Source organism: Diadema setosum, chromosome 13 (assembly GCF_964275005.1).
Source record: "Diadema setosum chromosome 13, eeDiaSeto1, whole genome shotgun sequence".
Lineage (NCBI taxonomy): Eukaryota > Metazoa > Echinodermata > Echinoidea > Diadematoida > Diadematidae > Diadema > Diadema setosum.
Genome location: NC_092697.1, coordinates 22,281,616 through 22,307,613, shown reverse-complemented (window position 1 = coordinate 22,307,613; position 25,998 = coordinate 22,281,616). Strand labels below are relative to the sequence as shown.

The 25,998-nt window shown below is 35.1% G+C and overlaps 1 protein-coding gene across 1 annotated transcript in view; it reads left to right on the top strand.

Annotated features, from left to right (window-relative positions):
• The window catches only part of LOC140237026 (receptor-type tyrosine-protein phosphatase T-like), a 42,830-nt gene extending 17,133 nt beyond the window's left edge, over nucleotides 1-25,697 (top strand). Inside the window, exons 9-25 of the mRNA XM_072316970.1 lie at nucleotides 1,450-1,496; nucleotides 3,782-4,197; nucleotides 5,142-5,229; nucleotides 7,668-7,744; nucleotides 9,084-9,120; nucleotides 9,621-9,718; nucleotides 10,292-10,431; nucleotides 11,192-11,356; nucleotides 13,103-13,238; nucleotides 15,727-15,879; nucleotides 16,237-16,336; nucleotides 16,947-17,023; nucleotides 18,528-18,662; nucleotides 21,699-21,824; nucleotides 22,491-22,639; nucleotides 24,143-24,278; nucleotides 25,608-25,697. Of these exons, the coding sequence (XP_072173071.1) occupies nucleotides 1,450-1,496; nucleotides 3,782-4,197; nucleotides 5,142-5,229; nucleotides 7,668-7,744; nucleotides 9,084-9,120; nucleotides 9,621-9,718; nucleotides 10,292-10,431; nucleotides 11,192-11,356; nucleotides 13,103-13,238; nucleotides 15,727-15,879; nucleotides 16,237-16,336; nucleotides 16,947-17,023; nucleotides 18,528-18,662; nucleotides 21,699-21,824; nucleotides 22,491-22,639; nucleotides 24,143-24,278; nucleotides 25,608-25,697 (2,170 nt within the window). The remainder of the gene's footprint in view (nucleotides 1-1,449; nucleotides 1,497-3,781; nucleotides 4,198-5,141; nucleotides 5,230-7,667; nucleotides 7,745-9,083; nucleotides 9,121-9,620; nucleotides 9,719-10,291; nucleotides 10,432-11,191; nucleotides 11,357-13,102; nucleotides 13,239-15,726; nucleotides 15,880-16,236; nucleotides 16,337-16,946; nucleotides 17,024-18,527; nucleotides 18,663-21,698; nucleotides 21,825-22,490; nucleotides 22,640-24,142; nucleotides 24,279-25,607) is intronic.
• The last annotated feature ends 301 nt before the right edge of the window (nucleotides 25,698-25,998 follow it).

Sequence of the window (25,998 nt, the reverse complement as noted above, 5' to 3'; positions counted from 1 at the left end):
AATTCAAAATTAAGTGTGTGGATAAGTATCTGTGGATCTTTATGTGAATAAAATATATTTGTATCATCTGCAAACAAAATGTAAGTTAATATTGGTGAAACGTTAATTATATCATTAACATAAATAAGAAATAACAGAGGGCCTAAGATAGACCCTTGTGGTACTCCACAATTGATTTTTAACCTGCTGGAGGAACATGAATCAAATTCAACATATTGCTCACGGTTAGATAAATAATCGGTGAACCATAAAAGAGGTATTCCTCGAACTCCATAATGTTTTAATTTGCGGATAAGAATTTTGTGATCAATAGTATCAAATGCCTTACTCAGGTCCATTAAAAACTCCAACAATATGTTCCTTATTAATAAAAGCTTCAATTATCTTATCACAAAGTTGAGTAATAGCGTAATTTGTAGAATGGTTTTTCTTAAATCCGAATTGATTCGGAATAAGAATTTCATTTTTATTTAAAAAAGGAAATAGTCTTTTATAAACAATTTTCTCTATAATTTTTGATATGCTTGGGAGAAGGGATATTGGGCGGTAGTTTTTTAGTTGTGTGTGATCGTCTTTTTTATGGATGGGAATCACTTTTTTCAGTGAGGTTGGGCAGCGGCCAGAACTGAGAGATATGTTGAATATGTGTACTAGTGGGGGTGCGATAAAATGAATAATCTGTTTAAGGAGATAAACACTTAAACCATCATAACCCGAAGACTTACTAAATTTGAGGTCTTTAACAATGTTAACTATTTCATGGTATGAAGTTGGTGAGAAAAAAAGAGAAATATCAAATGATTCAGAAAAATACTGCATAAAATCAATATCACTTTCATTTATGGAAGATGCTAAATTTGATCCTATATTAATAAAATACTCATTAAAAGAATTAGCAATATCACTTGGGTCCGTAATTTCATATCCATTTTCAATAATTTTAGAACAAATAACTTTTTTTATTTCCCAAAAGATCCTTAAGTATCTTCCAAATTGATTGTATTGGATCCTTTCGATTCAATATTTTTTGAATAATAAAATTTACGTGACAATCGTGTAATATTTGTTAATATATTTCTGTACTTTTTATATCTCTTACAATCAGCATATAATCGCGTGTGTAACGCTTTCTGTATATAAGCTATTGCGTGTTTTTATCGATAACAAAATACCCTTAGTAATCCATGGTCTGCGAGGCTTTCTCTTATTTTTTCTCTTTCGTACAAGGGGTATATTCCTGTTATACAAAAAAAAAAAAAAGAACTTATTTATAAATAATTCATATGAGCTGTTAACATCGGATTCACCGAAAACAGAAGAAAAAGATCGCATACTTTTAAAAAAAAAGTATGACAACAAATTTGCATCCATCTGCGCATACCAACTTTCCAAATAGTGACATATAATGAAAGAATTTGTGTACACTTTACGTTTCTGAATGCTGTACAGAAGAAGTGACGAGAACCAGGATAAAGAAGACCTTGATGGCAGAAATGGTGAGTAAAATCTTTGAACACAACTCTGTGTATAGGCATAATGCTTCTTTCATTGTAGTAAAATAATGGTGTCTCAAGAGATTAATGTTACCTGGAATCGTAAGATTTAGTGATTTGAATCAACTTTTCATGATGTGGTAAACTCATAATCAACAAATAAGGGTGATGTTGTGAGTGAAAATACGGATGAGGGGATAGATCTTCTTGTCCAACAACTGAAGTTTTACATTTCATTAATATCTCCAATGTAACTCCCTTTAATCTTCATTTAGAAATATGATGAAAGCTACAAAAATACAGGAATAATTTCATAAGAGAGACTTTTCTGCATACTTATTTCCTATAAACCTACATTGAACCTCATGCTCATTGATTACTCATGCCCCCAAAAGCCCCAAAGTATTTCGAAGAATTTTGAAAGAGTAAAATAAATGAAACTAGGGCAAATTCTTAGAAAATTAAACTACTCCACGAACTCAGATGAGAATATCGCAGTTTTGCAAATTCACCATGTACCCAATATTTAAAAGACCTACGACAAGGAAGGGAAGCACTTCTGCCCCTCATTAAAACACCCCTATAAAGTGAGTGACTTAGTCTTGATGGTGACAATTCTCTAAAAAATAAAATGTGTGGTCATCATCTCCTTTATAAATGAAAAGTTGACCAATCCAGTCTTCACTATGATGATTCCAATTTAACTAACTGTGGCATCACTTTGAAATCAAATAAACACAATTTTTAGGATAAAAATTCTCATCAGGAATACATGTGTGTGGCACAATCCAGTCTTGACTACACCCGGATAACAACAATGATATTTTTGTCCAACAACATCTTTGTCTTTTGATATATCATCTTCTCTAAAATTAAACAAACCAGTCTTTACAGAGATAACAGTTTCCACTCAAATGTTTGTTTGATATCAGTTCCACAAGTGATGGATGAAGACATTTAAAGATCCTATCCTTAGTCAAATCTTGCAGATAATTCTTTTGCACCCTATCTTGATATCGTGTGCATTGCCTTTGCCATGATTATTAAAAGTTAGACAGTGATTTGTTTGTTGTTGCTGTATATGTGTTTGATCCTATCAGGTGATGAATTGGAGTATTTCATTTGCTTGAGCCTGACTTACAGAATATCTTTGTGACTCTCTGTGGTAATGAGAGAATGTTGAAATCGATGGAATGTGTTTGATATATTAATTGTAAATGTTGGGAAAATATTTAGGCACAGTGATTTGTATTACCTTAACGGGATTCATTATAACTGCAAGAACCTCACAATCATTTTAGATACTAGAGATTTGAATTGTACTTGTCACTTACTCTGATCCACTCCATTGAACAAGGAAGAAATTGATATAATTTATTAACTCTTTTAACTCTGAATTTCATTTCTGAAATATTCAAATTCAAATTGTAATCAATGTCCTGTGTCTGCAAATACTCAAAATAGGACGCCTTGATGGTCTATTTATTCCTATTGTTTTCTTTTGTTTTACAAGCCATAAATCTGAGGGTACAGAACCCCTCCCCATAGTAAAAAATTCTGTTTCTAGCCTTGTACTTTTAAAGTATTTTTTTAATAAAATTTATTTTTATCATATTTAGCAACATTTATTTAAGCTGATTTTTTGTTTGTTTTAATCGGTTTTACAGTTATAGTATGGTCTAAAAAGATATTTGTATTTCATAGTTCCCCTAATCTGATTTATCACGGGACCTGCGGCTGTACAAGCTTGCTTTTATGCAGGCCCCATCAAATTCCTCGCATTCTGACCTTAGTTCAACTCTCATGTATACAGACCTTGTGATTATACCGAGACACACTTTTGTACATTCCGGTGAAGTTTCATCTAATTTATGTTTCTGTATAATGTTCGTTTTTAGATACTTTATTGTACTTTATGTGAGAAATATGAAAATACATTGAAATGAAATGAAATGTAAGGACAAACCTTGGAGATAAATGACTTGCAATGACTGGAGATCTATGTTAGACTTTGATCCACAACCGATTTTCTCAAAATTGGCATTCCTATGTGTTTACTATTCCATCGTTTATTCTGATTAGTTGGGAACATCCCATTCTTACACATAATCATATGTCAGCTGATGATCTCCTTATTCTGATTTTGAATTGTAACTATTATAAAACCTCCTTTCTTTTCTTGTCTTATGTCTATGTCTTTGTGGAGGGGGGTTACTATTGTGATGTGTATCCTTCTAATGTGTATTCAGTGCTCCTGTTGCTCTTCTGTCTTCATTCATTAAATACAGATTCTGCAGACGAGCAAAGCCGTGTTGTGTATGTAAATGCTGTAAGTAATGAGCCAGATGAGCATCTGTATGAAGGTGTAGAAGCTATTGCAGTCATTGAACGCACTGCAGTCATCTCTGACTCCAAACACAAGGCCTTACCGAATCCCAAGCATTACCCCAACCACCAGAAGGATCAGAAGGATGGGGGTGGGGACAGAGAGACAGGTGCCTCGAAGGAGCTTGACTCCCTCAGTGGGAGCAAGGAATGGAGTGGTAGTCATGACAACCTAAATGAACAAGAGATGGAGGAAAGTAACAAGGGGGTTGTCTACCAGGATGTTGCAGCTCCAAGTTGTATCCCCATCCATGAGCTCCAGGCATACATTAAGAACAAGAAGGCGGAGAAAGGAAATGGACTTATCAAGGAATATCATGTAAATATTATCTCTGTGTGCGCCTATTTTCTAACCAGTATATACTGTTCTTTTATGCATCCTCCAGATGAAGTCGTTATCTGCATACAGATTCAAGAATCAGCCAAACTGTGCAGAGTTGTATGTACAATACAAATGATGAGTTCGTATATGTATGTGTGTGTATATATGTGACCGTGCATCACAAAATGAACAAAAAGTCGCACCCCTTGATTTTACGTGAGGACTCAAAAAAAGGTGAAGTGGGTCAACCGAGTAAATTTTTAGTTTTTCATATTTTCTGAAAGAGCTATCCTTCTTCTACATTATTCTTTAGTTTGGGATCATAACATGAATGGGAAAGTGTGTTTTCAGCAGTTTTTCTGCAACCCATTTTTGGGGGAGATGATCAGGTATGTCTTTAGTATCCACTGTCCATTTCTTGAAATCCTTTACACACTCTTCATTTTCAAGTCTAATAACTTTTGAAAGGATAACTCTACTGCTTTGAAAGTTGACATTAATCATGGATAGCATGTGCTAATAAAACATGCTCAATTTCAGCTTAATCTGATAATCTCTTCATTGTTGTTGCTCCTATGGTTTACATCCTGTGTTTTGTCCCTTTCATTGCACAGCTAGCATGGCTCGGTAAAGATTAAGCGCTTGAATAGACCCTGTGCTTCAGAGCCTCTTTTCTCAGTTTACACTTTCGCAGAATGTGCACTTTCTTTCTAATAGTTCGATTGGTTAGGAGAGTCCATTTGATATGAGTTACACATCATTTTAAAGCTTAGAGTCTGCTCTTTAAGAATCTATCCTCAACTAAAAATCCATGTCCGGCAACTTTATGTTTGTTTTGTGATGCAGGGTTACATAATTATATTCTGTTGGAGTAGAAATGCGTAGCTTTAAAAACACAGGTTATGAATTGCACTACTGTTTGTTTTTTTCTTATTGTTTAGATGCTGAAAAGCAGCCAGCTTCACCCATGGTATGTAGCATCAAAGGAACAGAACAAGTCCAAGAATCGCTTGAAGAACATCATAGCATGTGAGCCCTCCAAACAATTCCATGCCAATTAGCTAGATAGTAAAGGTTTAATCTTTGTAGAAAGCTTGTTGTTGTTGTTGTTTTTTTTTATAAGAAATATGGGCCTAGGCTCTTACTGTGCTTTGCTTTTAGTAGTGGGAGGCTAATTTGCTTGAATCCCTGTTTTTGGCATCAACCACAAAGTGTCGTTAGAGGTATCATGTTTTGGGGTTATCCATCTTTTTGTCGTATCCAAAATAAATTGTGTGAAAATTGTAACCTAAATACTGTTAGAGATATCCATATGAAACTTGATTTATGCATGTGGCATCATATAAGTGGATGAAGCTACGTATCAATTTTCAGGCCTACACGCAGAAGGTCAAAGGTCTAAAGTTTCTTTAACTTCAGTGTCCCCCCCCCCCCACATATGTCTACAACGCCTGAGGTATTTTCATGAAACTTAATGAATATATTTCTATGTATTACCAGGTAAAGATTCTCCAGAGAAATTTTATGGCATAAGACAAAGGTCAAAGGTGAAAAGTCAAGTTTAAATGCTAAAAGTTATTTTTGTTAATTGTTCATATTTCAGCTTGTTAACTATCTTCATGAAAGTTGGTACATACTCATGAATTGCCTGACAGAGATTCTCTTGGGAAGTTTTGGGTCATGAGGTCAGGGATCAATGGTCAATGGTCAGGTTGAAATGCAAAAAAAAAAAGAGATAGAGGGAGAAGAAATATATTACGGGTGAAATATTTTCTCCATACAGTATATCGTACCTTAGAAATTACTTAATGAATACGCTTATAATTAATTTGGTGAATACATGCATTGGTACACAGTGGTTTAGGTGGGAATGACTTGGTCTTGGAGTGAAAAGTCCAGAGAAATTAGCTGAATGTCCCCATTTTTGAAAATGGCTCAAAGCATTGTCATGAAAATTGCTATATTACCAGATAGTGATTATTTGCAAATGTACAACAATGGACAATAATGTTCTGTAGACCTTATGAGAGAAATATGAACTAAAGTGGAGACATACCAGTTGCCAAATCAACATTCCTTTTTTTTTTACTCAAGTGTTCAAGTGGATTAGCATAGACTATAGGAACCTACTTGTATGTGTTCACATACATGTGTTTTACAAACATCTTTTGTCAGGGTAAATGAATTAACTGATTAGGTGTATGTTGTTCCTAAATGGGGTCTGGTTTGATAAATTACTATGCTCATGTACGTATAAAGTGTTGCCAGCAGTACAGTTGAATATTATTTCAATATTCAGCATGTTAACTACTGCATGCATTTGTTTGTGTTTGCAGCTGTGTTCAAGTTCAGAGATTTTTATGCTTCAAGCTTGTACCAAAACATTTTGGAAATACTGGAATGGCAGTTTCATGTGAAATCAAATTGAATGTCTTCTTTGAAATCAGACATTGAATGTCTTGTTTGTTTCTTTGTTTGTTTTACTTTATATCAATGCAATGCAATGCAATGTTTTGCCAATGTTTGTATTAGTTGTTATGCAAACTTCTTTTCACAAGTATAGTTGGTCCTTGTTTGTGTTACAGTGCACTCACATTATAACAAAATCTGTGGGACTGGAAGCCTTCTTATGTTATATTTAGATTTCGATATGATGGAATATACACAGTATATTTGGAAAATATGCCAACCATGCATGTATTGTGCTGTTTGTTGGCTACTACTGGTGTATGCTGAAATGCAATGTTAAATGGGATGCTCTTTCATTAATTGTTGGAATTTTTCAATCCATAAGAGAGCATAAAACTAATTTCTTTACTTTCCTGCTTAAGTTCGATGTGTGTTATGGATGCATAAATTGCGTCTTTACATTGTGGACCTTAATTTGCATGTACCAACTCCCTAAATGACATTCAGTTACGGCAGTGTAGATGATGCATTTCGTGAATATGTGTAACTAATCATGAAATAACTTTAGCCGTAGGTTACTACTGACAGTACATTTGCGGTGGCCTAGGGCCACTGAAAAAAAGGAATTTGATGTTAGGTCATTAAAATGTTATCTCCTGGTGGTCCGATCGGTAACTTAGTTTGAAAAATTAATCATTATATTTCATTTCACTTTGGGTCACCTTTGAGCCACATAAAAAAAAACTAATAAAAACGGTGTTGAGCCCTGGTGTTATGATGCACATTAGTTCATGAAGGTATATTGATAGAAATAAATTTTCTCTTTCACATTTGACACACATTTCATTGTGAATGAAGAAGACTTTGAGTGGCAACTTGTGTACAAAATGATACATCTAATGCCAGAGAAATCTTGTACATTTCAGAGTAGATAGATTTTATGGTCTTTGTTGCAACCTGCAATAATGATGTCATACAACATTGGTGGGTGGTTAAACGATACCAAAAACTTATGTTCTATAAAAACCTTTAATCTTGTGATTCTGGTTCTTGGGCAGACGATCATTCCAGAGTTGTTCTGCAGACTACTGATGGCGATCCTCACTCAGATTATTACAATGCTAACTATGTCAATGTGAGTATCATTTCTTTATTCTACAGAGATGAACATCATACTAGTAATATGATGATGTCGATCTACTCTACATGATACTAAATCATATTATGATTTGGTATCAAGTAGATCGACATTGTGACTTGTGTATTCTGAAAGAAGGGAAAGTTTTTGATATATAAAATATATATATATACATATTATTTCAGAAAAGAGCAACAGAAGTATACATATCTGGAACTATCACTGCATGTATGTGGTGGTTTAAGGTGTCTCTTTGTAGCTCAATATCTTTTTAAGCCCCCGCCATGAAGTGTTGCTCGAGACATTTGTTTTCACCTTGGTCGTCCACCCATCCTTCCCACTCATCCTTTCCACCCATCCTTTTGTCAATTTTGTGGACAAACGGGATAAGCAACCTTTCAAGTATCCAAATGAAAGTTGGCATGCATTTATGTATGTATATGTGGACAAAGCCTGCCTTTGACTGTAACTTGTTGCCACACACGCTCAAGGTCAAATACTAAAAATGTCTCAATTTTCCCCATATCTCTACAATAAAGGTATTTTATACTTTTTCTTATACTTTTTTACGCTGTTTATTGCATATATGTATCATCACGTAGAGATTCTCTGGAGAAAGTTTTAGGGCAAAGGGCCGAATTTAAGGGTCAAAGCAAGTCAAAATGCTAAAATAGCCATTTTATTTCTCCATAACTCCAAATGGCTCAAAGTATCTCCATGACATGTAGTTCATGTACTTCTTGGTTATGGATTCTTTTGGGAGGTTTTGGTTTGGGGTCATGAGATTGAAGGTCAAGTATCAAATTATAACGTGAAATTACACTACTAAATAGTGAAATTGCGTTATTTTCTCGATACAGATGTGTACCTTAGAAATTACTTAAAGTGCAAATTTGTGTGTACAACTGTAGGCCTAATGCACAATAATTCTGTAGGAAAAGCGTTAGGAATAGGGTCAAAGGTCAAGAGAAAATGCTAGACTTTCATTTTTGCCCATATCTTTAAAATGGATTAAAGAATTGTCATAACATTAATTGGTATATACAAAAGTGATTATTTGCCAACCATTAATGAAGCCATTGTCTCACATTGCAAAGATTTTCTGGAGACCTACAGGCCCTAAGGAGAATAATGTGAAATAACATTTCTGGTTCCTATTTGATTAATTAAATGAATGACATAATGAACAAAATATAGCAGACATTGTTCTGATATCATTTCCCCTGGTTTATAGTTTAAAGACATTTTACTCATCATTCCAAGCAAACATTTGCATGCTTTCTTTCTCATGGACAGGCCAGTAAATTACAAAAAGATTTATTTTTCCTTTGAACAGAATTACAGAGGGGAAAAGGTGTTTATTGCATCACAAGGTAAGAAACTAAAAAGTCTGTTGGATGCTGTTATGTAAATTGTTTGCTAATGCCATTTCAATTCTTATACTACTCCTTCATAATGTATCGATTGAGTTGTATGCATATGGCATTTGTATGACATGCCATGTTATGGAATGGGTAACTAAAAAATAGGGGTAGGGATGAAAACAACATCACACAATTTGTTCTTCATTCAGGTACATTCACATTTCTTGGTGATTGCTATGCCCTGTATTTCATGTTCACAGTTACAATGTGGATGTAACGAGAAGTACGATAATCATCCTTATTATAATCTTGCCATGTTACGGGAATCATGCAATTCTAAAAAAATGCATTCCCCATATTCAATTGTGTTTAATATCACATTGAATATTTAACTGTTCTATAGGTTATATTATTTTAAAATCACAAACAACATCTTGTAATGATAAGTTCAAACTTAACTTCCTGTAAATGTTTATTACTGTAAAATTTCCAATTACTTTGTCCTGTAGCACCAAACAAGGCATCACTGACTGATTTCTGGAGGATGATATGGCAGGAAAATGTTGAGACCATTGTCATGGTGACAAATTTGACTGAGGATGGAAAGGTCGGTATAATTTTTATTTTAAATAATGTTCATACGATGATAAAATGTGTGTATTGTGTGAACATTGATTGTGACTATGCATTACAAAATTGACCACAAAACTGTAAAAAACAAACAAACTTGTAAATCAATTTCTAGCATTCATAAAGTTTAATGAAACTGTTGCACACTTCTGTGCATCTGCAACAGAACTGTATAAACTTATTTTGTAAAAATTTTGTACAACTTAATTTCTTATGCCTCCGTTTTTTGTTTTTGTTTTTGTTTTGTTTTGTTTTGTTTTGTTTTTTGCTCTTTATGTGAAACTGTCATCTTACACCTTATATTGCCTCCAGACCTGTTAGGATCGAGAATCATGCATTACTGCAGAGGCATACCAGTTACAATAGCAACATTTCTAGATGTGACTTGCTGGGAGCTCAGAACACACCTTGAATAGTTTATTGGCAGTGTTAATAACTGATCTTGTATGGACTATTCTGCTTGATAACTGCTATGATAAAGTTTTATCTAGTGACTGTAAAGAAAGTACATGTATCTTAAGAAAAAATAATAAATCCATTTTTCATGTAGGACCAATGCGAGCAATATTGGCCCATGGAGTCACTTTCCATCAACATCGGAAGATTCTCCATTTTCTCGTACAAGGAACAAACATACTCTGATCGTACCATCAGGGAATTGGTTGTGAAGCAGGTAAGGTATGCACTCTTGTAGAGCAGATCTTTGCTTCAATTAGAATGCAAGCTAGTTACACCGCTTAACAACTGAAAATTTATTAAAACAGAAGACATATTACAGAACAGAACCTTGGTTAGGAGTTGATTTGCTTCACAGTAGCTAGGCCAGCTTGACACACAAAAGACCCTTTATCGCAAGTCCACCCTCCCCCTTTCCTCCCCCTCCTTCTCTCGTTTGAAAATATAGTGTGACAGAAATGTGGAAAAATTGCCTTGTTGAGTTTGCCATGTTTTGATTTGAATTGAATAATGACATGAAAATGGAAAGGGATAGATAACCAACAATTTTTCAGGAAATGTTCAAAAGAAACCATTTTGATTCATACCTATCTCACTCGGCAGAGCAAATATTATCATGCCATCTTCAATTTATTCACACAGTTTTCACTAAAAATATAGTTTATGTTTAACAGGACCTTAACAGACGAGCAAAATTTGCCTCTCAAAATATCTCAGAGTGCATCTTTTTATGCTTTCAAACATGAATTAGAATTACATTTATTGAAAAGCTATTGCGGTGTATTAGTATCAAAAGATTGTGTTTAATCTCCCAAAGGCTCAATTTGCATTCACCACATCCCAAGATGACATCCAATCCGCATGTACACTTTCATTCACTTATTAATTTATTTTTTCATTATGTATTCATGTATTTATTTATTTATTTATCTATTTATTTACTTATTTGTTTATTTATTTATTCATTTATTCATTCATTATTGATGCAGGGAAGAGATGGAGAGAAGAGAGCGGTAACCCAGTTCCACTACTTGTCCTGGCCTGACATGGGGGTTCCAGAGTACTACACCACTCTCCTTGACTTTGTTGAAGCTGTTCTCCATCACCATGCCACGATGTCTCCAACTGATAGAGCTAGACCAATGCTGGTACACTGCAGGTAAGTTTATATGTGTTCTATCCTCTTCACAGATGGTCTTTCATTCACCAGCAACCATCCCAGGCCGTCATTTAGATGATACCTCTTTTAAGAAAGAAGACAATAGTATGAATAGGAGGGGGGGGTTCCTACCCTGAGAACAATTATTGGGTAAAAATACATTACTTCATAAAAAAGTGTAATTTTATCATACGGTAGATGTACAGGCATTGATTGCTATGCAAACACCACAAACAGCCATTGCATCGCATTTGTGTGCGCAATAATGGCCATGAGTGATAGTTCAATCATTTAGTGTACGGATGTATCGTGAAGAACGTTTTAGCAGTAATGCCCTTCCTTGTTATCAGGCTTGATTAAAGGTTTAATCATAATTACATTTGAACACCTGTAACTTTTGGTGATGCTTCTTCCAATGCTCCGCCTTTTACAGGTTTAAAGGTAGCCAGCATGATTGATTACATTTCTTGTTCAGCTTTCTACCAATGTTTATTACTATAGATGGAGGTGCATCATACGTTAAAACTTTAAACCCCTCATTCTTTTAGGCAATGCTGCTCCAATTTTTCGCCTTTTTTGGGTCAAAGGCTGCATGTTAAATGTTTATTTCTTTGGTATGGAGTTCCATCATGGTATACTCTTGAAGACAAAATCCAGTCCAAATATAAAGTTAGTCCGATAAACAGGAGTAGAACTTTACGAATTCAACTGTAAAAATTTGACTGGGTGAAAACTAAGGAACTTATGAAATTGTGAAGTTTTGATAATTTCTCCAAAACAGCTCTTGTACAGTGTGTATGAATATGCAAATGAGTGAGCTAACCATGTCATACCCTCACAATTTTCCGTTGATTGTGTAAAAAAAAAAAATGACGAAAATTCAATGTTTATGTTATTGAAGTCTGAAATATCACGTTATTCCTGGTTGAATAACTTCAGAATAGTGATCTGTTAGATAGATATGAGGATTTGAGCCTCGGGCATAATTGCGTTTGAATGAAAGCCTGGAAATTTCAAAATCTTGTGTACATACTATATGGTAAGTTGTGAGGGAATGTCATGCTCACTTTGCCATTTGCATATTCATAATCGTTGACTGTTCAGGAACTGTTTCCCCCAAAAAATACGAAATTTCAAAATGTCATAACTTCCTTCTTTTTCATCCGATTTTGATCAAGTTTATACCGTTGAACTCGTAATATTTTACTCTTTCTTATCAGACTAAATCATATTTGGACTGGAATTCCCCTTTAACCCCTGTAGTTTAATGACCTACGGGATACACTTCTGATGCGTAGCAAGAGACATTTCTTTCTTTTTTTTTTTCTTTACTTTTGTCAGGTAAAAAAAAATAGTATAAATAGTAATGTATAAATAATAATAATATAAATAGTTTAGCTATAAATGCTTCAGTTTTTACTTGTTCATCTGAGAATTGTGTTTTCTTATTTTTCATCATGTATTACTGGTGTAGCCTGATCCTACACTGTATTTCAGAAATTATTTCAGAAATCTGGCATTTTGCCGTACGATTCACAGATATCTCATGTCCTATAAATGTATTAGCATAACTCTTCAGGTTATACTTGTACATTGTCATTCGAAATTCTTCACAAATTCTAACTGTTTTCCTATGTCTGGTTCAACAAGCTGAGTTTGCTGTTGATGGACCACAGAATTGTCATTTGCTGCGTATGCCAATGGCTGAATAAGACTTTCTTTGCTTTTGGTTTCTCTTCCCCGCAGTGCTGGAGCAGGAAGAACAGGCACCTTCCTCACCCTCTATAACATGCTGTGTATGATGCAAGAGACTGGGAAAGTGGACATCTTTGGATACGTCAACCAGATGAGAGAAAACCGTATCGAGATGATACAAACACAGGCAAGAGAGTGTGACATAGAAGATAATTTAGAAGACAAGCTTTCAAGTCTTTCTTGACATTCTCTTCAGGCTGAATAGTTGCCCTAGAGTGAATGATTTTGATGTACATGTAGTCTATTGAAATGGAACAAGAAAACCTTGTGAATGTCCTCTTTTATACTGTATATTTACCAGCTTGCAATACCAGACATTCACCTTTTTTTTTCTTTTCTTTTTTTACGAAGTACACTAAGATGGCCTAATTGCCTGATAGTTTGTTTGGTGAAGAATTAACTGAGACACTCCATTCCAGAGGGATTGATATGATAATGGAATTGCTCACATTCTTGTCAGTTTTCACCATCTTGCCTTTGCAAGCAACACTCTTTTAAAGTTCCCGTTCATTATTTTCTTGTTCTTTAAGTGTGTGAAGTTGTTGTCACAGGCTAGAGGGTGCCTAGATTATAATATTGTTACAGCAGATTGCTTAAAATTTGGTCTATATGTGCCACATGGCATATAGTGTAGTTTCAATTGTCATTAATATTACAGGATTTCCAGGTTTGCATTTGATTTAAGGAAAAGGCGTTCAAATTAAAGCAATTTTTGTCACTGATCTACTCCCATGGTTCATTTCAATTGTTATTTTTGGTTAGGAATTCATTTTCATTTCAAAGTTTCATTTAATTAGTTAATCTTAATTGTATTTTATGTAGGCTCTACCGTTTTCTTTCCTGTCAACCTTTATTCCACTTTCAATTAGGGGATAAACGGATGTAACATTAATTTTATAGAGAATGGTCATACATCATAATTTCTTGTATGTCCACGTCCATTTTTAATAATATTTAAATTTTGGATTCCATTCCTACATTCCCCGTGTCTGTATGACAAGATGCCACAATCGGCTTTACTGAGGACCCGTTTCAGGTTTTTGCCAGTAATATAGGCCTACTCTTGCTGGTTGTCAAATGCTTCGCTCACTATAGATGTGTTCATATTCAAGATATTCATGTATACTCTGCTCCAGCTGCCGCGTAAGTCCTGCGTAAATAAAATGTATGTGTTTGAAAGTGGACTAGTGCAAGATATTAGCTATTATCAGGCAAAATCCCCATTTCAAGGCACATTGAGTTTGTATATTCAAACAAATGAGTAACTTCAAAGAGTAAAGGCAACAATGACAAACACTGTCCATGTGTTATTAATGTTTGCCTTATCGTGAATTTGAATTCCTTAACGTTCTTCACGGCTGAGCTGATGTAAATTTGAATGCGTTGCACGTTCATTTTTCATTTTAACGCCCTTTTTATGTGTTTATTTGAAAAAACTCATGAAATCATATGCTGATGAAATTAAATTGAATGAGCTAGTGGCCTTTTTGAATGTTGATCTCGGTGATCATTCAAATTCATTCGAACTTGAATGATTGCATTGTTAATCGAATGCAAATCTGATAAAATTGGGCGGGAATACCTACATTAGGTGATCTGCAGCACACCCGAAGATCTCAATTTTTTTTTTCATCACAGCTGTATTTATTCATTTGTTTGGTTAACAATTTCTGTATGAATTTTGCGATCTTATTATCTCATAATATGTCATCAACATAACTTTTCCAACTTTGCTTGGTCTCGCTCAGGAATACTGGTAGTAAGTATCCCCTTGTCAGAATGATCATTGAACTGTAACATCTGCTGGATGCCATTTTTTTGAAATCACATTTGTCAATCACAATCTTCATTTCCATTCAACATGAATCTTGTTGATTTACTGTACATTAAGTGTAGGCCATTCATCAAATTGCTGTCCAATCATTGTCTACGTGTGCTGCGCGATGCATGCACACATGTGCTGCAATGTCAAAAGTTCAAATGTTCAAAATGACTTCTTGATTAATTATGGGTACATTTCAGATAATTCTATGCATTTCAAACATTTCTGTGCGATCTTCTGTACGGAGTGTGAAGGCAACATGGGAAAACTGTTTTTTTTTTTTGTTGCTTGATTTTGATTCCTGATATAAACTTTCTGTGGTATGAAAAATCAATACGTTGACGCTGAGACAGTTTTCCTTCGTCATGTTGTCTTTATTCATCATTTTCATGTCATCATAGTGATATTTTAAGATTTAAAATTCAAAACTTTTGTTATTTGCGTTCTTTTTATAATCTATCACGAAGGTAGGTTTATTCTTACACTGTGATTCCACCAACACATTCTATTACATAAGTCAGTCAGACCACTGTTTTTCCCTCAATTTGAAAAGCATCAAATCAACATTCCTTTCGAATCCATTATCTGACTATTGAGTAATATTATTTTTGTTTGAATATTCTCATTGTATGTCTTACTGTTTTTGAAAAAGAAAAGAAAAAGTGAATATTATATTTCATTTGTAATATGTTAAATGCAAAAAACTCTGATTTAAATCTGAATTTAAACTCAAATGAAAAGAATGACCTCTTACTATTACTAGCCCACTAGATTTGATGTCCTCCCTGTACAGGATCAATATGTGTTCATCTACAATGCTCTTCTTGAGATCTACATGTCGGGCCAGACCAACAATATTCCTGTGTCACAGTTCAAGAAGAAGCTAGAAACTCTCAACAGGATGGACCCAAAGACAAAGAAAACTAACATTCAGTTAGAATACGAGGTGAGAAAAAGTTCAACACCAATGCCAAGGCATGGCTTGTGTTGATTACTTTTAGAATAACAGAGAAGAGTTCTGCTTTATCACTTTGGGGAAATAATAAAAACAAAACAAAATCAGAGAAAAGTATTCCTGTGAGATCTTCTTAAAACCAAACTTTTTGTGGTGGCATGTTGCATGAACTTGCTGTACAGACATTGACGGAGCGTAGCTGACTTGTCAAAAGACATGTTTTGTCATTGTGATAACTTGACACTTCACCCGCAGTCGTCATGTTGAATTTAGAACCATCCATTTCCTTTCTACAAAGTACAATGTAGGAAAAGCCCTTTTAACCAGACAGAATCTTTTCTTTTTCAGTTGCTTGACATACTAGCACCAGTTCCTCCTAGCAACGCCTTCAAGGGAGGAAAGATGCCTCAAAACAAGAACAAGAACAGATTCCAAGACATCTTGCCATGTGAGTCAAGGCAACTCGAATGAAGGAACCTGCCTTTTAAAGTTTTAAAGAAAATAATTGAAAACAAATCTGCCTTACATTTTTGTCTTGCTAGAAACAAAGAGAAATCCCTTTCAAGAGATAATGTCAGCAAGAAACCTAAAGAATGAATAACTTCACATTAGCAAACACAATAAAATATGTTAATCTTTCTTTTTCTTAGTACTGTGGGTTCTTGTTCTCTTGTAACCTTACATTTTAACTGTTTTAGTTTGATCATTCACAAATTTAAAAAGTGGAACAACACTTATAATGGTAAATTATGTTTCATGTAGTAGAGAAGATATGACATGCTTTCTTTAGTTCAAATTATGAGTAAAACTGTCATCCATGACACAGCTGTTACTGGCATACATATTTTAGTACATATTATATTTTGTTAAGTAATCAACAGTCCTTCAATCTGATAAAAAAAAAAAGATTTTTTTTTTTGGTATCAGTCGTGACATACAGTGTGGATATGTGAAGCATTTGTTGCTGATGGAGAGAGTGGGAGGGGGCATTATTCTGCTCCTGGGCAATATGTGCCATCATGATTTCTGCTTGCTATCTGTCTTCTTTGTACATTAAGTGGAGACAAAGAGACCCTGCCTTGTCTCAGAAGGACTTGAAGATTCTACTGATTACATCAATGCATCATTTATGAATGTGAGTATCAATATAATCACCTCATCAATGTTCATTCCAGGCTTGTAGGTTCCCATTTCCAGAACTAGGAAACCTGATGAAGTTTATGGAGGAATGTGTATTTTTGTTAAGAGTTGTTTACATGTCTGCCCTTGTGTTCAAATAAGAAAATATGTTTTGTCAGCTAAAAAGATGCATGGCTTATTCAGTGATTTTCATTGTCCAGTTGTGAAACCATCCGTATTTTTTTCCAAATCTAAAAAACTTGGGATTTAAAAGTCCATGAAAACTACTGTGATTGATACACTCATCAACAATCCATTTATAATTGTTTCAGTGTCAAAGCTAAATTTTGACTAATTTTAAAGGTTGTATGGATGAGTTTTATGCTAATTCTTCACATAGGTCCGAATTCTCAAAGCTGGAATAACTATTCCGCGGAATAGTTATTCCGGGGAGTAAGTTATTCCACCATTGGCAATAGATTCAGGGGAAGAAATCGCGTCATTTTACGTCACGAGGGCCTGATTTGCATAAGAGGCGTAATAAATCGGCGGAATAAGCGGTGTAATAAAGTTATTCCACCTTTGAGAATTCGGGCCATACAGTGTAGGTCCTACATCATGTGTTGAAAATAAAGAAAACCAATTCACAACAGAAAAGTTTTACAAAACTGTCAATTAAAACACAACTTTATATGCTTCATTTAATGCTTCAACACCGCAATTTAAATCAAAAAGGTAACCTTATCTAATCCACAAGAATCTAAGAATCACTGGAGTTGATATGTGTATGATTAATCAGGGTAATCGATACTGCAAAAGCAACCTGTATAACTCTTTTGAAGGTTTTGGGATACATGGGCACAGTTATACAAAGAATATAATGTGATAGTGTCCTACTTTTCTTTATACATAACGCATTAATGTTTCATACACAACACCAGACTAATAGTAATCCTCTGAAATAGATTTGCATAAAACTTATTCTAAGACCGCTCAATGCAGAATCTCTCATGCAACCACAAAAGTATTTCTGCCATCAGTGGTTTTGCTTGTACTGTCATGGTGATTTGTGATACAACTACAGCTTGACTTTACTACCTCTACCAGTACATCTGTTGCTTTTTCATTTTAAATTCCCATAATGGTACTTCGCTTTATTCTCTTGCCTTGACGTTGAGCAGGCATGTTCATGAATCCAGTTGGATAAAATTATGTCCCGGTGTCTTCTGGGCATATATCCATTGCATATGTGGATGTGGCAGTAAAGTTAATTTACGTTCAGTGCGTGTCAATTGGGGTTTCTGAAATGCTTCAAAAAAGCAGGCAGAGATTAAAAGCAAACTTCTCCTCCTAGCACTGAAATGTCATTTCTACCATCAATAATAATGCTTCTAGTACCACTGCTGTCACATCTACTACTACGAGTTCTGTTGGCAGTACCTTCACAATACAAGTTTACCTTTCATCATTGCTACATTGCTTCCTCTGTAACAATTCTGCTTGCGGTTTTTTTTTTTCAGACTTTCACACACAAAGATGTCTTTGTAGCTACCCAGGCTCCCTTGCCCAATACAGTAGTGGACATGTGGCGACTTGTCTTTGACCTGAAGTGTCCTGTCATTGTCATGCTCAATGAGCTTGACCCAACCGATGAGGTAAGTGGTTACTATGGCATCAAAGAGCCAGCATACCACACCCAGTATGGTATATCTTAATTATTGCAAACATTTAGTCACAAACAGGGACCTATATATCCTTTCTTGTAAACTTTCAACCCCAATTTCCCAATAAATAAATAGTTGGGTTTTGTTTTGTTTTTTTTTTTGTTTCAGTTTCTGTTTTAGATTTGATTGAACAGTCATTATTGCATATGATTTTTGTTTTTGTTTTGTGATGGTGGTATTTTTTCTTCTATTTATTATTATTATTATCTTTTTGGGGGAGCCATCAAAGTTAGTGTCTTTCCAGCAACATAAAGGCAAGTTGTACAGAAAGGAAGATAAAACTAGCAAGTTTCTACCCTCTAGTTATCTTTGTGGTTGCTTCAAGGCGTGAGAAAGCTTAGGGTTTTATTAATCAAACTTTTCATCGCATATGCCATAAGACGTAAAGAAAAAGGACACTAAACCTATAACATGTTGCACAATAGTCTTCAGTATCTGTACAATTGTTGGTATATCAAAAGGGAGGATGGTAATTTTGTCACTACAAACGAGTATTGCTCATAATTTGACAAATACAATTCCATGGAGGAAACAAAAACACTTGAATACACGAATGTACAGACAGAAAAAAAAAAAAAACTCCACGTATCTCTTCCAGGCTCTTCACCAAATCCGGTGAGTCATTTATAATGTCTATGACAATTTGATATTTTCTTAGATAGTTATATTGCAACTTGCTAAAGCAAGTGAGGCTGCCCTGAACTGGATCCGTAACTTAGATAACATAGGTTTTCCCGGTCAGTTTTATTAATTATGTCATTCCAATTCACGAATGTGCAATCAAATTCACGCAGCGCAGGCACGCGAAAATAATTCAAATTCGGAATGCAAGCGATCAATTTCATTTATGGGAACGCTATATTTCGTTTCCGTCAAATCAAATTCATTGTGTGCATTCAATTTCCAAATGCGAGCACTACTCGTGCATTCAAATTCACGCGATAGTCCGGATGATCTTGCTTTGTGCGTTCAATTTCATTTTAAGATGATAAATTTCTTACTTCGTGCAATCAATTTCATGAAGGAAATGGAATAGACTTTTGAAGAAGGGTTAATGAGGTGAGGATGGGGGAGAAAGGGACGAAAGTACTTTATATCAGCACACTGGTATACACCACTCCCAAAGGCGTATTATGCTTATGAATACACTGCAAAACGTCGGATGCTAAATATGAAACACCCAGCTTTTTTTGTGTGTGTTAAATTACTACCTCCGGTGTCACTTCAAAATATAAAACTTTCTTTTTTTTAGACATGTAATTAGCTGTTGTTCTTCTTGTTGATTTTTAATTTCAACAAGATGAACAAGAACTTTCCGATAAAGTACTTGATTTAAAAAAAAAAAATATGTAAACACATTAACACCACAGTAATACCAGTTGATGTGGTCTCCTATTGACACTGGGCAGATGTTATACCATTGACATTAACACCAGCAATATCAAATCAACACCATGTGGTGTCATTGTTGAATTAACACCACAAAGTTCAAGATGAACACTTTTCAACATTATCGCAACATAATTTCTACACCTGTCGGTGTCCTCTATCGACACTTGATCAGTGTTAGATGTAACACCCATGATGTTAAATGTTACACCAATATTTTTGCAGTATATATGTTTAAAGGTAATGTATTGTTTATAAAAACATATTTTAAAAAATGAGGTTAATTGGATAAGGATGCAAGCAGAAATGGGCGAAAGTTTCTTGTAAAACAAAATAGTCTATGCATTCAATTACGTTTCATGCTTTTGTATTGTTTTCTGTTCATGTTTTCCTTTTTTTTTTCATTTCAAGACAATTTAAATCATAAGGTCCAAATAGTAGTGCTCGAAATAATTTAACAACAATTGAAACATATGCCTACTCCTTGATGACCCCGCACGCAATAAAAGAGGACAATGCTCCAACAGTAACTAAACAATGCATCAATTCAAAGACAAGCTGACACACAAGGACACACAAAGTCCCGCAAAAGTAAGAGTTAACAAATTAAATATCAATAAACAACAAACAAGACGTATAGGCCTACGATGTTCGCGGTTTCTGCTTCCATGTATTCGAAATTGTTTTTAAGAAGGTGTCAATCAACCTCCCCTATATTCTCGCTTCCATACAGTGCCCGATGTGCTTGTATATGGCTGCCATTTTACCCTCATTATGCTCGTTAAGTTCAAATTTCAGAATGAACAGGTGGACCCATACGGCAAAATAAATAATCTTCATCATGAACCCCAATCAATGCAAAGCTATGTGAAAAAGACACACATACACGCCCCCATGCTAACTAAATGCAGGACTTATTTTGAATTGAGTGCACTTTTTTGGAACATGATTGATATCAACAAATTTGAATGACCGACGAGATTCCATCGCCGTGGCGCGCCGGTTTGAAAGGAATTTGAATGCTCATTGCTGATATGAAATTCATGCTCCTATCTTAGATTTGAATGACGCAAATGAAAAATGGATAGCTCCGATAGTGAATTTGAATGACCATATTTTGGATTTGAATGCTGCTTCCATGATGCGAGCGTAAAATGCGTGAAATTGAATGCTCAGAATAGGAGCTTGAATGACAAAATTATATAAAATTGAAAACCTACAACACGTAACCGTGTGAGAGTCAAACATAACACCGAGACTGCGACATAACTTTGACAGAGGGATATTGTTGCCTACAATGGAAATGGAATCGATATCCAACTTGCATGTTCAAGTGAGACTTAGAACCAAAAAGGATAAGTTCACACTTGCTATGGTTTAGAAGCAACGAGTTAGACCGCATCCAAGCATCAGTATCAATGATGCAATTTTCTGGATATCAACCTATAAAGCTATAACTCCCACCTCGTTGTACTGCATCATACATACGACAGAAGAAGAAGATTTTCTTACACTCTTGTTTTCCTTGGAAAGTGGGTTAAGATAACCCACCTGTCTGAAACTCTCTTTCTCCTCCAGGCGTGTGCTCAGTACTGGCCTAATGAGGGCACTCTTCAGTTGGGGTCTCTGAATGTTGAACGAGTTGGATCTTCAAGTGCACCTTTCTTTGACTCTGATACCTTTACTGTCTCAAGCAAGGGAGAGGTTTGTGTAAAATTTGAAAGCATACACACCAGTGTTTAGTGTTACTTTCTCTTTTCTAATGTGATGAACTGTATAATGCAATAAACTCTGGGGAAAACAAAATGTGTGTGTGTGCGTGCGTGTGTGTGTGTGTGTGTGTGATATTCTGTATATCATTAGATTTTTTTTTTTGTATCCTAGATAGATGAAGCTATGAATTCTTTGATGCACTAGTTTAGTGTGTGAGTGAGTGAATTAAGACATATACTGATGAATCTAGAGATTGAATAAAAAAAAATACCTGTCGCTTGATAATCTATTAACATGGAAGATGACAGTCTCTTGTTGCAGTTTGCATGAAAGTATGAAGAAGTATAGTGGCAGACGTGAATTATCCAGCCATCATACCAACACATGAAGTCAAAACTATTCACTGTCTACACTAGGGGAATAAAGTGACTTTATTAAGTAATTGGTAAGGCTAGCATGTTATTATCTTCTAAGACTACTATAATACACAATAAAAGGAAAGTTAATAGTGTTGATCAATATGATTTTAAAAAAATCATTTACAGGATTGTCAGTTTAGATTTTTAAGATGGGGGTAGTATAATTAAAGTTTAAACCTAAACAAATAGTAAGGATTTCTCTAAAGTAGTATTGCTTTTTTTTTTTTGTCACAACCAGAGTGTGAGTGTGACCCAATTCAGACTGTATGGATGGAGTGCTGCAAGCAACAAGCTACGATCTCCAATATCACTCATCCATCTTGTGAAGGCAGTACAGAAGGAGGTCAAGACTGCCCACACCTCAGGCCCAGTCATCGTTCACTGCATGTGAGTTTAATCTTTAGTCTATTAAACTTTGGACATCTCCCATATTATACCCAATGGTTGCCTCTTAGTCGTAATGGGATGGCCCCTATGTTTGACCAGCCACACAATATTAGTTTTGGATTTTTTTTTTATTTCTTGCTTTTTTAAAGTAAATAACTATAAAATGTCTGCCCCCCCCCCCAAAAAAAAAAAAAAAAAAAAAAACTACTGTAGGGCCTATATGCTGTAGGGCCTAGGGCCTGTATTTCATGAGGTATTTCAGTTTTGCAAATTTCAAGAGTTGGGTGCAATTTTGCAAATTTAAGAACGTAATCCAAAAATATCAACTCTGATCTTTCAATGCATGTGACATGCATAATTACATTTTTATGTTCAGTACTGTACTCCACAATTGCAATTTGACCACTCAAATTTTGAAGTGTTGATTCGTAAAAAAAAAAGAAATATATATATGTATATATATATATAGAGAGAGAGAGGGAGAATTGCTAAATAATATGGCTTACCTGGTATGCAGTCATACCAGAAGTGTAATAACAGAAAATATGAGGTTTGCGTGTCAATTAATACAAATTACCTTTCAATAAACACTACTTTCTCAGAACACAAAAACATCTTTGACATCAGTCTTTAATTCCCCTGTCATTTCATAGCAAATCGAGTACTGTAAAACCGAAGATTTTTAGATGCATGAAACTTTTGTAAATTTCTCAAGGAGCCAAAATTTGCAACAGCAAAACGCATGTAAATGTTTTTGGCTACATGATACATAATGTATAATACTAGCATGTGTAATGCAGTATAATCATGATTGTTTTTATGGTCGGTCATTCACGGAAGTTTCGTGCCGCAAAAAGGCCGTCAGCTTCAATTCACGATTGTTTCATGCCACAGATGTTTCTGATTTTCAAGTTACACCCTGCATGGGTAGGATGGATTATTTGAAATTACCCTCTGTCATACATAGTAGTTGAAGCCAAATTTGAAATGTTATTCAGGGTGCAGAGAATACAGCACACCGGTATCCATTCATTTCAGAACTATAATGCTCATAGAAAGATTCAGCACGGGAGGGGATAAGAACTTTTTGATATTGATTAAAATAAGAAGAAACCACAACTTTTCCTGCTCACTCCCCCACCCCCTTCCCCTTTACTTCAGGGCCATACACTGGTATTTTGAGCAATGTAGTAAATTTTTAATGTGATTGTATGGATTTAAGTCGTGTGTCTCATTCTGCTGACTTCACAATCAGATGTGAAGAGTTCATGCAGCCACTTCCTACCCACATGTATCCCTCTGGATTCAATTTATGAAATAACTTTCAATACCAATGTCTGCCTCTGTGATATGAGCAAACATAACTAATAAAAGAGAATGTCCATCACTCTAATCTCATTGGGAACAACATACATAGGCCCACATTTATCAACTGCTCGTGTTGTACATGAACTGCAAAAATGGTAATGGTTTTGTGAGGTTTTGACCTTTCATCCTTCACAGAAATGGGGTCGGTCGAAGTGGAGTGTTCTGTGCTTTATGGTCTGTGATTGACAAGTGCCAGAGAGATAGTGCAGTAGACATCTTCCATGCAGTGCAGGTACTGCGTACCAACAGACCCAACATGGTGGAATCACTTGTAAGTGTCTTTTAAGGGATGCATGTACCTACATATACTGTTTTGTAAATACGACATTCTCCATTAGGTGTCAATTAGGTGTAAATTTTATGCTAGCAATTCAACTACTGACTTCTTTTCAAATAATATTTGCAATTTTGCTTTTATTCTGGCAGGGTATAGTATGCCAATCACAGACTGAGGGTAATTAACTCAGGTCTATACTGTGTGAATGATATTAGTTACCCCCTGCTTGTTCACGAAATACTGGCAAATATCTACGGTCTGGTGCCATATTCCATGAGGCCGGAGGCCGAATGGAATATGGCACCAGACCGTAGATATTTCCTGTATTTCGTATGAACAGCAGGGGGTAACGATTTTATCTTTTTAAGTGTAGATCTACATTTTTGGGCGTTGTGCTGACCTTCTTCTTGCTGATTTCCTCTCGTGAATGATGTTGAAATCGCCGGCTGTAAGCCATGTTGACTTACGATTCGCGAGCTGATTATGCGCGCATACGTACATGCGCAGCTAGCTGTGTAATTTCATGACGTCATATCACGGAATACAAAAAGTATTCAGTGGCGGATTTAGCGCATGCGCACAATATGACCTTATTCATGGAATATGGGAAATATTCAGTGGTTGATTGACCAATGAGATTACAGAATTCACGATCACTAAATGATAAGAGCTGGTATTTAGCAAACTACAAAACTGTAATGATAATCAGTATTATACAACTTATGAGATCCAATCTGCCATTTTAACCACCATTTACAGGCTTTAAAAGATGGGGAACAAATGCAAATGAAAACTAATTAGAATATAAGCTGTAGATTCAGTGGTATGAAAATGTTTTAAAAAACCTTCTTTTATTTCATAAAAGATGTTATTTCAATGGAGCTCTTTTCATTTTCACGTAACATATCTCTTTCCTGGAAATAAGGTTTGGAAAGTGAGTTTATTTCATTTTTTTTTTTTTTTTTTTGGGGGGGAGAGATTTTGTGTATGTTTGTTATGTTTTGTGTTTTTGCATGATGAACTAGCTGAAATGATATAGTTCATGTACTGGAACATAACATTGCCATTCCAATTATTTCTGTCTTAGAGCACGAGAACGGGGTAGTCAAGAAATAATTGAAGAGATTACAGGAGTTGAAGGGCCAAAATGGTATGCTGTTCAGCTCTGAAATACTCCAAGCATTTCAATTGCTTTCAAGTATCTTAAGTATCTCTACAAAAAAATAATAACTTCTATGTAGCCTAAGTGCAGCAATTTCATGCTTGCCATTGTATGAAATCATTTAGTCTGACATGTTTCTTTCAATATCATGTAATCTGCAGGATCAGTACAAACTGTGCTATGATGCCATGAGCAGATATCTACAGCAGGAGAAGGCATACATGGTGTACATGAACGTGGGTACTTCTTGAAAAAGGGGAGCGAGGAAATCCAGTCAAACATGACAAGTCATGATACTAATCATGTATAAATGCATTCTTTATATACTTGATGTTGTATCTCTTTCTATGCAAAAATATTCTTTCAAAGGCTGAATCGATGGTGTAGAATTAACATTAAAAAAAAGATATGAAATCATAAGGAATGATATGCAGGAATGATCAAGTAGTAATTTTCAACTTGTACAGAGGAATAAGTACTTTGTGATTTTACTCGATATGTGTGTTTATGTGTCATGTGTGTTATGTTTATGTGTGTGTAGGTTTAAGCAAA